A 16,609-nucleotide genomic window follows, 5' to 3' on the forward strand; every position below is an offset into this window, starting at 1 on the left:
TAAGAGTGTGCACCACTCTTGCTAAGGTTCTGGGCTAGGTTCCCAGCACCCATACAGGTTGCTAACAACTGCCTGTAACTCTAGCTCCAGGGCATCCAAAGTCCCTAGCCTCCATAGGCACATGCATTCACTTACACACACACACACACACACACACACACACAGACACAAAACTAAAAATAAATCTTACCAAAAAAAAAAAAAAGCCCAAAATATTGAGGAAATAAATGTAGCTCAGACCAAATTCAGACTAAAGATCAAAACCACTCTTCGATGTAAGGAACCCATGACCTGTGCACAGCCCTTGCTTGCACTCTCAGAACACATTCTGTGCATCCATTCTGTTGAATGTAGTAAAGTTTCTTCATAAGTAACCTAGAGAGTCTCTAGATGCCTAAGTGAATAATCTGAGAATATCTAAATTAAAAATGATGCAACTGACGCAAACCAAGGAGGGGGGAGAGTAGGAGGGAGAGAGAAAAGGGGAGAGGGATAGATAGCACATGTGCATGCCTGGGTAAGAGCTGGCACAGTGATCCATGAACACACACTAAATTTCAACATTCCAGGAGGAAGATTATCAGTTTCTCTAAAGAAAACTTACATTTTCCCCCTTATGAGTCTCCTCAAGGTTTGGGAAGAGGCCTCCCTGACTACCCCATTCCTAAGTCTGGCCAATAGGGCTTGTGTAGTTACACTATAGGTGTGCACGCTGTCACCTCTGCCCAAGCTCCCGCTCATTTCCCCATCAAGCTCCTTTCCTGACAGTGGTTCTGCAGACAGCCTGCAGTGCTGACTCCTCCCCTGCATCTCACTGATGAAGCTGCACGATGGACAAGGCTGGCCTGCAGAATCCACTCCTGGAGGGACAGAAGAGGCCACCAAGCCGAGCACATTAGGAACTCCTGCCATCCTCATTGCTCCTGTAACTGGCAGAGCTGCAGCTCTAGGCAAAATCTATGGCTATATGTCACCCCTTCCCCAGATCACCTCATACGATTCAGCTGTGACTCATATTCAACTTAGTTTCAGGTTCAAAATATACAAACACATTTTTTTCCTTTCAATGAGGTGGTTCTTCTGAGACAACCAGTCCAAGCCGCGAACAATCACTCTGGCTGGCAGCTTCCAAGCCCGCAGACTTACAAATTATATCACACAGCAATCATACTGCATCTGCAGCTGCATATAGCAAACCTGACCACTGTCTGGTTTCAAGTCCCTGACATCACGTGCTCTGCCACGTGCTGTGCAAGGGTGTGCTCACCTGTCTGTCTCTGTGCTGCCACGTGCTGTACAGGGGTGTGCTCACCTGTCTGTCTCTGTGCTGCCACGTGCTGTACAGGGGTGTGCTCACCTGTCTGTCTCTGTGCTGCCACGTGCTGTACAGGGGTGTGCTCACCTGTCTCTGTGCTGCCACGTGCTGTACAGGGGTGTGCTCACCTGTCTTTATGCTGGCGACGGTTCGTGGTCAAGGCCACAGCAATATTATCCCATGCTTTCCAAACCTCCCCTTGGCCTGGGCTCTCACAGCCCAGCTGGCGCCAGCATTCTTCAAACACTGCTCTCCATTTCTCGTCTGCTGCCACGGCCAGGTTCCCCAGCTTCCTGCTGATAGAGCCGCACCAAACTTATTCATCTCTGCTTTGTGAACAACCATCCCTAAGGATAAAGACTTTCTACCATAAACTGCAATGACTTCTGTGACCCAAACTATGTGCACATTGTGTGTGCACTCCCACACACGTGTCTGTACATTGTGTATGTGTGTGTGTGTACCCCCACACATGTGTATGCACTCTGTGTGTGTGTTTGTGTGTGGCCATCTATATAGGTGGCAGCTGACATAGCTATGTCTTGTTTAAAAAGAACAATTTTAAAATTTTGAATTTGCTTTAAAATATTAACCTGCTTTGATGAAAGCAAGATAACTGAAAAACATTCAGTAACTCCCCCAGAGTCAGGACTCACAAGGCTTTGGGCTTGTCCTTATCGCTCTCATACAGGCTAGGTTTGAAGTAGGTCCCAGTGATTTTTATCCCAGATCCCCATTCTCCACTAAAATAACCTTCAATATAATCTCCATGTGGCATAGTCAGCGTTCCCTGGATAAAGCAAAAGAGAAGCGGAGTTAGAAAAACGTTTAAACCGGGCAGTGGTGGCGCATGCCTTTAATCCCAGCACGTGGGAGGCAGAGGCAGGCGGATTTCTGAGTTCGAGGCCAGCCTGGTCCACAGAGTGAGCTCCAGGACAGCCAGGGCTACACAGAGAAAGCCTGTCTTGAAAAAAAAAAAGAAAAAAAAAGAAAAATTTTTAAATTTACAGAATTAAGAGAAAAAAAAACAGTATCATACACTTTCCTTTGTAATTTTCTTTTTTGACATTCTCAATTCTGATAAAGAAACAAAAATGCATGCATGCACATGCCCAGAGAGAACACATGAAAATAATTCACAGGTAGGGTAAAGAAGAAGGACAGGAGAACGGGAAGACTATTCGTTGTGTGAAGCACACTGTACCCCCAGCCACAGGCCACCACTGACAGTGCTCAGGAGTGGCCACAGCTGCTAGCATCTCTCTGCCCTAGAAAATGCCAGAGGGTCTAAAGCACACTCAGATTCTATCTTGGGAGAGTGGGGTGAGGGAAGAGCAAATTAATCCCAACACAAGAGGGAAGGATATGAAAAACAGACACCACTGAAATAGAAACCCAAGCACTGCGGGAAAACACACAGATACTCAGTCAGAGTTGGTGTTTAAACACACAAAAGATTGAGGATTGTGGTGCATTCCTCTAATCCTAGCAGGTGGACATAGGGGCCGAAGGACCAGAAGCTCAAGGGCATCCTTGACGACATAGGGGTTTGTGGCCAATTCCTTCTAAAGGCATCAGAGATTTAATGGGAAAACAGACCGAGGCAATGGAATACTAATGCACAAAATGAATTTAGACTCTTTAAAAACTTTCTAAAGTCAAGAAAAATAAATGAGAGTGTGCAAAGAAAGTTGTTTCCAACCTTTCCACTAAGTGTCCAGTCATCGGAAAATTCTCCTTCATAGATGGTATCATCTTCAGAAAGCAAAACCCCATTTCCCTGTATGAAGAAGCAAAACACAAGTCACAAGACAGACCACAGAAGACCTGAAAGTGCATGCAGCCACACCCACAAAGCCTCCCACCATCTGCAAAGTAGGAAATTGTTCTAAGAAAGTCACACAGGACCAGGCACGGTGGCTCAGGCCTGGGGTCCCAGGATCAAGAGAGAGGCAGAAGCAGTTTTTCCATGAGTTCCAAGCCAGGTAGGTATTCACCAGGGTCCCAGCCTGGCCTGGATTACAGAGTGCAACCTCATCTCAAGGAGCCAAAACAAAAGTAGAACATTAATTAAAAAACCTTAAAGGTTAGGGACACAGGAGATTTCCAAAGCTGACAAGAAACACATATAAAGAGCCCACTCACCATCATCTTATTCAGGTGGAAGTTGCCTTCGTAGTATAACCCAAACTGGGTGACTACTACCCCATTCCCTTGGCACACATCATCCTGCCACATTCCCATGTACTTTTCTCCCCTGCACAGAAGAAAACAAAGATGAAAGACAAATAAAACAAGGACAAAGTGAGAAAAACTCCTCTTACAGGGACCTGCATTACACGCCTAATCTGGACTGCCACCATCACCCAGTCAAAGTGGCTCATTCCATCTCCTCAGAGAGAGGTGTGATGGTGAGGGACATACATGCCTCACTCACACAGGAGCTGACATACTACCCAGCAGACTGACAACACTCCACAAGCTTCCTTGATAACTTCAAGGAGTGCCCTTTCATTCTCAACACTCAGGGGGCAGATCTCTGAGAGACCAAGACTAGGCAGAGCTACACAGTGTGACTGTCTCAATAAAATATGTAATTAAAAAAGAACACCACAAATTTAAAGGATAATTGAATCAAACCTTTGAACAATTTTCCTTCCTAAAGTTTGTCATAAAAGGTTTAATTTTTACCCTCTTAGAAGGTTTTTTACAATCGCTACAAAAAAAATAATAAAATATGAATTAGATATGGTGGGTCATTGTTACAATCCTACCACTTGGAAGGATAGGTCAGGAGGATCAAGTTAGAGCCAGACAGACCCTGGCTAGAGAGAAAGAACTTTTCTCAAAGAGAGAAGAAAAACATAAATTAAGGCAGGACATAGCTTGGTGGTGCAGGCTCAAAGCCCTTGGTAGTGACAGGAGACAGGTAAAAGGGAGGCAGAGGTATATAAACTACTTGTGAAATCATACAGTTTGCTGGGCATGGTAATGCACACCTTTAACCCAGCACTTGGGAGAAGAGGATCTCTGTGAGTACCAGGCCAGCATCATCTACATTACGAGTCCCAGGGCACCCAAGGCTACATAGTGAGATCTTGTCTCAAGAAAGAAAGAAAAAAAATCTATCTTTAGTTTGGTGATTAAAAAAAATAATAAAAATTTCTATTCAACTTGTGTGTTTGGGGCGGGGCATGAATGCCAGAGCACATGTGTGGAGGGCACAGGACAATCTGTGGAGTCAGTTCTCTCTTCTATCACATACGTCCAGGGATGGAACTCAGGTCCTTAGGCCCAGTGACAAAAGTCTTTACCATGGAGTCATCTTGCTGACCCATAAAGGTAATTTTGAAAAAATTCACATTATGACAGGACATGGTGGCACATGCCTATAGTCCAAATATAATGAGAGAAAATGGGGGAGGGGATCAGGAGTTCAAGTCTAGCTTTAAGGCTCTCCTCAACTCACTCAAATAAACAAACACACAAAAAAACTCCCGTTATTACAGAAGCTGTGGTGCTTAACATAAAGAGGGGCAGTGCACTAAATCCAAGTAAACAGACCAAATCAAATGTGAGAGCAAAAGAAACACACCGCTGTCTAAGGCTTGGTTACCTTGGTTACCTGAATTTAAGCAGGTGGACTTAATTCCTGGTGTGTGAGCATGACAGGAAGACGCTCTATATTTATAGTCTATGTCCAGCCCCAACAGTGCTGTCATCTGTCACTGATCCCTACCACCCATCCCTACTTTCTATTGACTTTAATTAAAGGTTTTGTTTTGTTTTTTTCTGTACAATAAAGATTCAGAAGGCATAGGATGTAAGTCAGTTGATAGAATGTTTGCCTGGCAAACCCAAAGCTGTGGTTTTGAGCCTCAGGACTGCATAAACCAGGCATGGTGTCACACACCTATAGTACTAGCCCTTGGAAAATAAATTGGGGGGTCTGAAGTTTAGGTTCATCCTTGACTGTATAAGGAATCTGGGACCTTGGTGGTCACCTTGGGCTACAGAGCTGATCTCAAATGAAATAAATCAATTAATTAAAAGATTTGATAGCTTTTGAGGCAGTAAAAACTTTGTATATGTAGGAAAACAGTACCCATGTGAATTCTGAATGACCCTGACTTTGTGAAGTAATTTGGCCCATGAGATTAAAAAAAAAAAAATCCTGCCAACTGTTTCCTTATGGTAAGTTCCCTTTTTCTTTCCATTGGTGTGCTGAGTGAAGTGAACTCAGTCTCACTATGTAGCCCAGGCTGGCCTCAAACTTTAGATCTTCCTGCCTCGGCTTTCCCCAGCTGGATTACAAGCATACACCTCTAAGTGCCACCATTCCAAACCGAAAAGTTTTCTTAATGCTGTCAATTAAGAAGCTGCAGTTGGTGCTTCTTGGTCTTCTGGCTAAGACAGGTGTAAGATGTTCAAGTCTTCATAATTGGGAGGCGGGGCTAGAGACATGGCTCAGCAATAAAGAGCTTGTACTGTTCTTATACAGGACCAGAGTTCAACTCCCAGCCCCAACATCCACAGCTCACAACCCCCAGTAACTCCAGCTCCAGGGTATTATCAAATGCCCTCTTCTGTCCTCCTCAGACAGTGCACTCATGTTTACACAAGCACACACACACACATACACACACACACATGCTCAAATAATTAAAAGTAAGGAAATAGCGTGAGAGGTAGGAAGATTATCTTTTCCCTGTACACACAGAGACAGAAGCAGATGCCCTGCTTTTCATTTCAGACTGTACCTGGTGATATCATCAAAGACGCCATATCCTGCTTTCTTATCCATTACCCACTGGCCAATGAACATGCTAGGAGAAGAAGAAGTCAGTTTTCCACTCCGGAGCAGACCATGCCCATGGCGCATGTTATCTTGAAAGCAGCCTTCAAACACTTCACCAGAGGCATAGCTGTGGTTGGAAAGGACAGAAAGATAACATGCACATTACAAAGTGCTATGGGTAGCACTTCTAGTTGAAGAACTGAGTCTCAAAAATCAAAGATAACATAATATTTTGCATTAACATAAGAAATGTATTTAGTCTTTTATGGGAAATGAAATAATGAGCTATCAATGAGAAGGAGGAAAGCATAAAGTTTTGTCGAGATCAAAGTCAAGTAAAAAATTAAACTTCTAGGCAAGACTTATGTAGATATCAGGGTTTGTTCTATAGGTGCAATGGAGACGTGAGCCATGCCACAGAGGAGGGGATGCTCTTTCAATGACGAGTTGGTACACAGTTTTGGTTATTAAAAAGACTAAATCTGCTCCTTGGGAATTCTGTCCACACAAGCTTTAGCTTTACACAGTTCTCTGGAGAGGCAGCATGAGACCAGCAACCTTTGCAATGCAGGTTTTTACCTGTAGACTCCTTGCCCACACATTTTCCCCTCTTTCCAATGGCCTACATAATGGTCTTCTTTGTTCAGGGCCTTGTTAGGGATTCTGTATTCACCATATCTGCCAAGAAGAATAAAAATCATAAGAAGATGCACAGATGCAAAGTCTGAGAGGAGTGGACCCCAGGTCTGCCCTGAGTCACTGGTGAGATGCTTTATTCTAAAGCCAATGAAAAGCAGGGCATCTGTGACCTTGCCTGTCTTTGTCACTAATTCACAGCATCCCTCTGGGTAAATCATGTAGTCTTGGTTCTATAAGAGAGCAGGCTGAGCAAGCCAGGAGAAGCAAGCCAGTAAGGAACATCCCTCCTGCTTCCTGACCTACTTAAGTTCCAGTCCTGACTTCCTTGGTGATGAACAGCAGTATGGAAGTGTAAGCTAAATAAACCCTTTCCTCCCCAACTTGCTTCTTGGTCATGATGTTTGTGCAAGAATAGAAACCCTGACTAAGACAGTAAAGATAAATTTTTTCTTTAGCAGGGCACAAAATATTTAGCTGCCATAAATTTTTCTTGTAAATATAGTTGCAATGTTAGAAAATATAATAGAAAGCAGGGCAGTGGTGGTGTACACCTTTAATCCCAGAACTTGGGAGGCAGAGGCAGGTGGATTTCTGAGTTCGAGGCCAGCCTGGTCTACAAAGTGAGTTCCAAGACAGCCAGAGCTATACAGAGAAACCCTGCCTCGAAAAACAAAACAAAACAAAGCAAAACAAAACAAAACAGAAAATATAATAGGATGTACTATGAGATGGCTTGGGGTAAAAGCATTAGCTACCTGCTGTCATGTTGGTGGCCCAAGTTCAAGTCCTCGGTACTCTCATAGTGGAAGGAGAGAACTGGATGGGGCATGGCACGTATGTACCGAGACACATACATTACACATACTGAATAAATAAGTGAATGAATGAATGCAATGAAAAAAGAAAACAGAACAAACTTATACAAAATCGGTGTCAGTTGAGTATTGCTACAATAACACCACTGCAAAATTCCCCTTTTAACAGAGAAACAAATTTGAAACTGCATAAAAGCAGGCCTAAGATGTAGCTCAGTGGTAGAGCACTTGCCCGGCATTCCCAAGACCCTGGAGTCTATCCTCAACACAGGAAGTCGGGGGGGGGGGGAGGGGGAGTGGAGAGGAGTATTTCTATAAAACCACTGAAAATAAAATTTCTCTATGTCCCCTGTGTAAAGGTGACACTGCTGTGTCATCTGGCTCACATAAATGTCATCCTCCATGTCTACAAGCCCACATATCTTCTGTGTGAATCCTAACACAGCATCAAATACCTAGACATCATAAATCAACCGCTTGTTTGAAAAGCAACTCCCAACATTAAATAACTTGTGAGCACATTTAAATTCATCTTCTGCTTTAAACCACATCCTTACCCATCTTCCAAGCCATTCCTGAACATGCCAGAGTACATCTTTCCATCAGGCCACTTCAGAACACCCCTGGAAGGCATAAGCAGAAAGTAGTGACTGTCAATTAACGTTTCAGATAGTCATGGCTCCTTCTATCATGTGATTGTCACCCTCTCTTCCCTGGAAACAAATATGAAGCACTCTTCACCTGCCATGAGGCTTCCCTGAAAGCCAGCGCCCATCGTAAGTGGCATCCTTTAGGCGAGTATCCTTGTAGAAAGTGTATTTGGCACTTCTTGAGATGGGTGGTTCCTGTCTCTGAACACTGCTGCCGCCTCCGTAAAGTGGGAAATCGGACGTCCCCCTCAAAGCCTGATCCACAGCTTGGCTGATAGCCCGAAGCCACTTGGTCTAGAAGCAAAAAGCCCATGTCAGCAAGTTTAAAGCAATAAGTCATCAAGCCTATACTAGTATTGCTGGCTCTTCTGCAGTACTTTTTCTATTGCCTATCACTGTGCTTATTGAGAGATGTGAACCAGCTCGCCTGGACCACAGAGGAAGATCTACCAATAAATGAATGAGTGAGTGAATAAACAAACAAACAATTCAGTAAGGACAATCGGGCATCCTGGAGTATTCCTGACACTTGAGGTTAAGGCAGAAAGAATTCAAGGCTAGCTAGGGCTACACGACAAGACTATGTTTCGGGAAAACAAAAAAGGCAAGTCTAGTTTTGATTTAATTGTTATTAATGAAGCAACAGTATTTATTTTTTTTACTAACATAAAAGACAGAAAAGGCCAAGAGAGAAGCAATCACTAACCTTTTCCTGGGGTGTTGAAGAAATGAGTGTGAATTGTTCTTCAGGTGTAGTTATCTTTAAGCCATTCCTAAAAAGTTAACATGGATAAGCACCAATTGGCAACCTGTCCTTGCAGACATCCTCCCCCACCCGATGGGGAGAAGAGAAGTAGCTTAAGGGTTCATGCTGTAATCTGAGCTCCACACAACGGACAAGATACACAGAATCAGTGCTCTGTCACCACAGCATGGAGGCATGGGGACGCCCACCTGCCACTTACCATGGCCGGCACACAGGACACTTTATTAGCAAGGGGCACTTCTCATGTGTGCCGCTTACCATGGCCGGCACACAGGACATTGTATTAGCAAGGGGCACTTCTCATGTGTTGGGAAGTGAGGGCAAGAAGCTTGCTAACCCGACCACCCCACTTAAGGAAATAAACGTAGGAGAAGAGGCACTCACACGCTACCAGCTTCTTCAGAAAGTGGCTCTGCCCAGAGTGTGGCCAAAGGGAACACGTGGTGTGTAGAGAACTGAAAGAGAACATAAAGGCACATCTGTGACGAGTCTGCTCCACCCTCACGTCTCTATTAAGTCTTTCCACGTCATTACAGTACTAGCCCCTTGCGATGGTTAAGATCTCTGCTCTATCACCAAAACATTGCTACCTCTGGTGGATCTTCCCATCTCTGCTACAAGAACCCTTTCCCATGGCTGACACTCATTCTCAAGCTAGAAAAAAAAATCTTGGCTCAGCATGCAGCTTAATGAGAGAGGAGGTGTTTCATATTTAAGAGTTCCTGGATTCAACTGCAACTAGCAACAACACACACACACAGATCTCAAATATCGCAAACACCACAGGAGATAAACATTCATTTGCTCAATAATTACAAATAAATCATAACAATGCTTAAAATAAATTGACAGTATACACCATGTGCTATGTAATGACATATCAGTCATAAAACGATGACAGTCCCAAAAGCAACAATAGAGAATCCCTTTTGCCTAGTGATCTTATAGATATCATAGTATACCAAACATGGTGTGTATATTCTGATACACTAATGTTTACCATAGTGTTATGGCTGCTAACAGTCTTCAAGTACAATAACCCAGTGTGTGGGCCACAGCCTGGCAGCACTAGGTGGTACCAGAGAGCCTGGGTCTACAGTAGGCTGTACCTTCCAGATTTCTATGAGTACACTGACATTCGTGTAGCAGTGAAATTGTCCAATACCACATTTTCAACAAAGCCCATCATGAAGCAGCTCACAACTGTCCACCAAGTGGACAGTTCTTTTCAGCTAAGAATCCCACCTACCTGAGCATGGACCAGGGCATCATTGAAGAGAATGAACCAATTCACAGAAAACCTGCCGGCATGCTGCAGGGAGAGGGCTCGGTTACTGCTCTCACACAGCAGCCGGCGCTCTGGCTTCCTCAAGGAATCCTACAAGCAAGTAAACACAAACTTCAGTGAGCCGTCAGACTCACTTTTAGTCATAGCTTATTGCTGCATCAGACGTTTCCTAAAACTAGATTTTAGGACCACACAGGAGATTAAAACAGTAGCAAGCAAACCTAAGGGCAAAGGCTGCAGAGGGCTCCTGGGAACCAGGGGAGGTGTTGGGATTCAGAGCACTCATGACTGCATTCCCAGGAGGGAATCATCCAACGCTATTGTTACCAACAAGCAAGGAGGGCCAGAGGGAACAGCGACAGTGGGCAGGGTTACCGTCATTTTCCCAGGAAAGGTCTTCCAGAAGCTCAGTGTGTACTCTGCTTCCTTCCTCTTCTTGCCAAGATGGAGAGCAAGAGACTCATAGCAAGAACTGGAATCCTGCAGCTTTTGATACTCTGGAGATGTCTAGAGACCAATGAACAAGGGGGTAAGAGCATAAAACACTGCCCACGAGCTTCAGCCTATGAGCGGTTCAGACGAGTTACAGTCAACACGGGAAGACAATTCAGCCTGAGAACACAGATGCACAGTAAAGGGAGCCAGGGAACAGGCTGGTCTCAGAGTGCGCCAGTAAAGTGCATGTGAGCAGGGGCAGACACTGGCACAGTCCTGGGAAGAGAGCTGCAGAGCTGCAGGACCCAGAGAATGGCCTCCTGCTTTGTTCCCAGGGTCCTCTGGTATTGGACAGGTGGGCTGAGACTATAGATACTATCATGTTAGAAAATACAAATATAAAACACTGATTAATTCACTTCCAACAAGATTATAAATAACAACTGTCATTTCCCAAAACAGGAAGAATTTTGACTGAAAAATGACACTGGCTCACACTATTTAAAAGTCCCATTATTACCTGACTTTTGAGACAATAGCTGTGCTTTTGTTTTTAATCTGTTATGTTATACTGCTTAGTTGAAATAGACATAGAAAATTTGATTGTATAAAGATAGCTAGTTTGAAAATGGAGTATTTTAATAGCTATTTCAAACAACTGTGGACATTCCCCTGGTACACATTTAAAGAAAACTTGCTAACCAGTAGTTTCCTAAAAGGTGTTGTAATCTGTAATCTGGAAGTCAGGCAACCAATGTTATACTGTTCTATTAAATTAACTAGTTGAGTTAATGATATGTCTCAGTGGGAAAAGTGCTTGCAGCCAACCCTGATAACCTAGAACCTACTTGGTGGAGAGAACTAATTCCTGCCAAATTGTCCTCTAACTTCAACTTGCACGCGTGCACATACACACATATACAGTCAAATAAATTGAAATAATAAATGTCATTAACAATTTAATGTAATACAAAAATTTTTACTGTGTTAAAATCTACAGGTCTACCTTGGCTTTGAGTATGTCATTTTGTAACATAGTGGTCTGAACATTTGAAAAATACTGACTAAATTATATACAACATCCAAATAATACCTTTTATACACCAAAAAATAACATTGGTACTTTTTTCATCAGAAAGATATTCTAAATATTGAGAAATTGTCAAGCTCAAAATTACAAACACATGTCTCCATGTATTTTGCTCTTAATAGTTCAGTTTGACAGGCATCCACTCCCAGCGCTTTGGAAGCTGACAGAGAAGGACTGCCACAAGTTCAAGGGCAGCCTAGAGTACAGCATACAGTCATCCGTATGGTTCATCCTGGACACCTTTCAGGGAATTAGTAGTGTTGGTCTTAACTGCAGGCTTGAGGCTGGTGTGGTGTGGTGTGGTGTCACTTGCCTTGGTTCCTGCTGTGACTTCAGCTTGTGCATTACCAATGCGTACACTACAGAGAAAAAGCAATGTCTTCCTGTGTCAGCAAAGCACTCCGACCTTGCAAACCCTCAAAAGTATCTGGGGGTCTATGCACCAAGCCTTCAGAGCCAAACCATCTGTAAGCTCAGTGTCAGGGATTCTGATGCCCTCTTCTGACTTCCATAGGCCCCAGCCAAGCACACGGTGCACACACATACATGTGGGCAAAATGCTCACACATATACTGCCATTTTTAATTAAAAACAAAAACAAAACCCTTTAACAAAGGCAAACACATTTAATCCCATCACTCAGGAGGCAGAGGGAGACAGATATCTTAGTTCGAGGCTTGCCTGGTCTACAAAGTTCCAGGACAGCCAGAGATATACAGAGAAACCCTGCTTTAAAAAGCTAACCAAAGCAAACCAAAACCAAAGCAAACCAAAGCAAAGCAAAGGAAACCAACTCCCATGAGAAAGTGTAACTGATGTGCATGTGCGAATGAGCAAAGGTGAGATGAAAGGCCAGGCCCTCCCATTCATGAGTAATTACATCCCAAGGTCTCACAGTTTGCCACAGTCATTTAAGAAACAATAAGTTTCTAAGTGACCAAAGGCCATGATCTTTGTCTCCTGGGAACTTATAAAAACACACAAGACAATGCAATGGTCCAGTTAGTAGCTTACATAAGAGAAAAAAAATCCTATAAGTGGAGTAGTTAAAAGAACAGACTGATGTCAGAGTGTCTAGATGAGAATTCTAGCTCGCTACTTTTCAAGTGTGCCTCAATTCTCTCATCTGTAAAGAGGGATAATGGTCACAGCTATTCTATAGGGTTGGTATATGAATTAAAGGAGAATACAGAGCATGCTCAGAACAGTGACTGCAAAGATGGGTGTGATGGTGCATGCCTTTAACCCCAGCACTGGGGAGGCACAGGCAGGTAGATCTCTGAATTCAAGGCCAGCCTGGTTTACAAAGCAAGGCTACACAGAGAAACCCTGTCTTGAAAATCCAAATAAGAAAAGAAAGAAAGAGAGAGAGAGAAAGAGAAAGAGAGAGAGAGACAGGAAGAAAGGCAAGAAGGAAGGAAGAACGACAGGAAGAAAGAAAGAGGGAGGGAGGAAAGAACAAATGAACAGTGACTGGTATGTGAAAAACGCTAAATAAACATTAGGAGTAATTAACATTTGACTTGGAGAAGTTTTAAATATATATATTCTATATGCACACAATATAGCATCTACCTTATACGTCAGACTTGGTAAATTGTAACTTGCAGTGATGGAAGGTGAGTGTGCTGTGTGCTAACTAAGCTTCCAAAGGTGATTCTGGTACTGTATGATGAAGACAAAGTCCAAGGATGGAGCACCAGTGAAACTCAAGAGATGAAGCTGACAGAGACAGGTGGAGGAGCCAAGCCAGAGACGGGCAGGCAGAAGAGATGGAGCAGTCTGAAGAGCACCCCTGACTTCAGGAAGTGTTGGTGGACACGGGCGTCAAAGGCTAGAGACCAAAGACAGGGTTAGCTGTGTTTCCAGAAGGATATGCCAAGCACATGAATGACACCCTGGGATGGGAACCGACAAACCAGATGGAAGGAAACATGAAAAACAGAAGAGGGTGTCTACTATGTGGGGCCTTAATGGCAAACTAAAGGACTCGTCATTCTCCAGAATTAGCCTTTAACGCAAGTACAGGGGTTTTTGGACAAGGTGTTACCATGTATGCCCTCAAACTCTTCTGCTGCTCAGCCTTCCATGTGCAGGGATTGCAGACAAGTGCCCCACACCCTACTTTTCCCGAACAATTCTAATCTGATCTAGGAAAGATTTTTTTCTTTATTAACTAAGTCTGTAGCCCATTGTGTTCCAGTCACTCAAACCTGCGTGGCTAAACTACATCAGTTTTAAGCTAAAATTAGAACCAGACTGAAAAAAGAAACCCCTACAGGATCACAGGAGGATCTCATGGAGAAACTCTGATGAGTCCCTCCACTGTGGCCTGCAGTTGGCCGAGCTCAGGAGGCAGACCAGGATGTGACGGCTTTAAGGAACCTCGGGGCTGGTACAGGTTCTCTGGAAACAAAGTGAAATCACATTTCTTGGCGTGTCTCTACCAAGAACCCAGGCCAGCGGCGACTGAACCTCAGTAATGCCTTCTCTCCCCCAGGTTCTGTGACTACGAGTCAGCATGCACTCCACCTGCCTGACACATGCAGGAGCAGCTCTCACTGTGGGTTGAATATGGTCCGAATAAGGTCCTGAGCAGGTACGAATCCACAGCGTGGAAAACAAGCTCCTTCTAGCCTGCTATCCTTTCTACGTCTACTACTTCACAGAGAAAGAAATCTTAATTAAACACACATAAATATTAGCTTAATGGGGCCCAACATCTTTTTTTTTTTTTTTTAAGATTTATTTATTATATGTAAGTACACTGTAGCTGTCTTCAGAAGCTCCAGAAGAGGGCGTCAGATCTCATTACGGGTGGTTGTGAGCCACCATGTGGTTGCTGGGATTTGAACTCCGGACCTTCGGAAGAGCAGTCAGGTGCTCTTACCCACTGAGCCATCTCACCAGCCCCGGGGCCCAACATCTTAAGGAGACTTAATGCAAACAAACTACTTTGACTCTTGGCTTCCCGAGTATTTGGAGGGGCACACACGAAACCTACCACTTCAAAGCAAGTGGCAAGCTTTAGCAAAACTTTTGCATAATTATGAAGTCGTCTGATTGGCAAGAAAAACAGCATGTTCAGGATTTCCATCAACTGAGTGTTCTCATCATTCACTTCTGACAAATCTTGCAAGAGTTCTTGGTTTTTATTTAGGAAATCACTGGAAAAGAGGGAAAAAGAATCAGTGGACCATCTGGCATGAACGATCTGAATGATATGACATAGAAAGTTTCACTGCAGTAACTTCTGAACACACTGCCTAGGTGTTATAAAATGAATATAGATACAGTGACATGTCCCAGGTATGAATAACAGAATTATAATATTTTTAAAGGGCAAGGTGTAGCAATGGTAGCAACATAAAAGAAGTGGCTAGTAACAGATCTTTCCCCATGTTCCAGGAAATGATCAAGCATCTCACAGTTTAAGAGGATAAATGACAAATGACACACCATTCTGTTATTTTCACAGCCCAAAGTCAAAGGAATCTCACAGGTCTGGCCACAGCTGAACACAAACTTCAGTGGGAAAGAAAGCTCCCTTTGCAAACCACTAGCATAGAACTAATACTTCCATGCTCTTCCTTTCCCTTCAACTGTCAACACAAGCTGACCATTGAATTATAATTACAGGACTAAGACAAGCCAGGTGTGGTGGTACACACCTATAATCCCAGTATTCAGGAGGAAGAGGCAGCAGGGTCAGGAGTTTAAGGAGAACCTTAGCTACACAGCAAGCTGAAACCTAGCCTGGGCCACCCTGTCTCAATAATAATGATAATATAATAAATAATAACAATAATATATAATAATAAATTAATGAACTCTAAATTTATGAATCTGAAAGACTAGTAGGTGAACACAAATAAAACATTAGAAGTTAATGAAATATAAAACAAGAGTCTCCACCCTTCCCAAAGGACTCTAAGAAATAACTAATGGTTGGTTAATATGGAAGGGAGAGGCACTTTCTTCAGTGGTATAGTCACAGATATGATGCTCTGGAATAGCCATGCTCCTGGTAAAAGCACTCTTAACAATAACACGGGGACAGAAAGAAAGACATTAAAACATTAAAAATAACTTTAAAAAAAAAGCCACAAAAGAGGAAGGGTAGTAATTGAGAAGAGGAAGGAATAGAAGGAGTGGGAAGAGAGGGCAATGCAATCAAAGTACACTCTATACGTGTATGTAAATGCTGCAATTAAGCTTTATTATGTATAATTAATATATGCTAATATAACATTTTACAAAATGAGAAACAGCAACCACTCTTCGAAAATATTAAAAGGAAGCACACTTCTGACAAGATAGATTATAATTTGAAAATCATGAATAAATAACTAGACTCCAGCCAGGAAAGTACCTCGCCTGTGTTATCAGCCTCCACTCACAGAGAACAAAAGGCCGTTGCTGGGGCCTAGTGGCTAATATTTATCCGTAGGTGGATATCTACAGCCATCCCTCTAAGTCTTAGAGATCATTGAGGAAGAGAGGACAAAGAATCTAAGAGCTGGAAGGACAGTGACGTGTCATGAACAGTTTCCTCTGAGACTGAAACATTCTGTCCTGCAGGGAAGGTCCAAAAGCAGGAAGGTAAACAAGTCCAAATACTTGCAGGAAGTTCCTAAAACTAACCAGATTCCCCAAGCTCCTTCTTCCCAAGAATAAATAAGCTTAGTTGCAGGGCTGGAGAGATGGCTTAGCAGTTAAGAGCACTGACTGCTCTTCCAGAGGTCTTGAGTTCAATTCCCAGCAACCACATGGTGGCTCATAACCATCTGTAATGGGAGCACTCAAGCCTAAA

General features: G+C 43.3%; 1 protein-coding gene across 3 annotated transcripts in view; it reads right to left on the minus strand.

The window, feature by feature from the left end:
* The window catches only part of Als2 (alsin Rho guanine nucleotide exchange factor), a 74,476-nt gene that overhangs the window by 14,333 nt on the left and 43,534 nt on the right, over positions 1–16,609 (minus strand). For 2 of the 3 annotated variants that reach the window (NM_028717.6, NM_001159948.2), the window contains exons 13-25: positions 14,801–14,963; positions 10,647–10,778; positions 10,233–10,361; positions 9,368–9,438; positions 8,924–8,990; positions 8,309–8,511; positions 8,125–8,190; positions 6,693–6,791; positions 6,076–6,240; positions 3,461–3,572; positions 3,018–3,095; positions 1,972–2,105; positions 1,444–1,611 (exon numbers count right to left, since the gene is read on the minus strand). In NM_028717.6, the coding sequence (NP_082993.4) occupies positions 1,444–1,611; positions 1,972–2,105; positions 3,018–3,095; positions 3,461–3,572; positions 6,076–6,240; positions 6,693–6,791; positions 8,125–8,190; positions 8,309–8,511; positions 8,924–8,990; positions 9,368–9,438; positions 10,233–10,361; positions 10,647–10,778; positions 14,801–14,963 (1,587 nt within the window). Of the gene's footprint in view, positions 1–1,443; positions 1,612–1,971; positions 2,106–3,017; positions 3,096–3,460; positions 3,573–6,075; positions 6,241–6,692; positions 6,792–8,124; positions 8,191–8,308; positions 8,512–8,923; positions 8,991–9,367; positions 9,439–10,232; positions 10,362–10,646; positions 10,779–14,520; positions 14,964–16,609 lie in introns of those variants that run through there. The other variant, NM_146109.3, reaches the window with a different exon arrangement.

Source organism: Mus musculus, chromosome 1 (genome assembly GCF_000001635.26).
Source record: "Mus musculus strain C57BL/6J chromosome 1, GRCm38.p6 C57BL/6J".
Classification (NCBI taxonomy): Eukaryota; Metazoa; Chordata; class Mammalia; order Rodentia; family Muridae; genus Mus; species Mus musculus.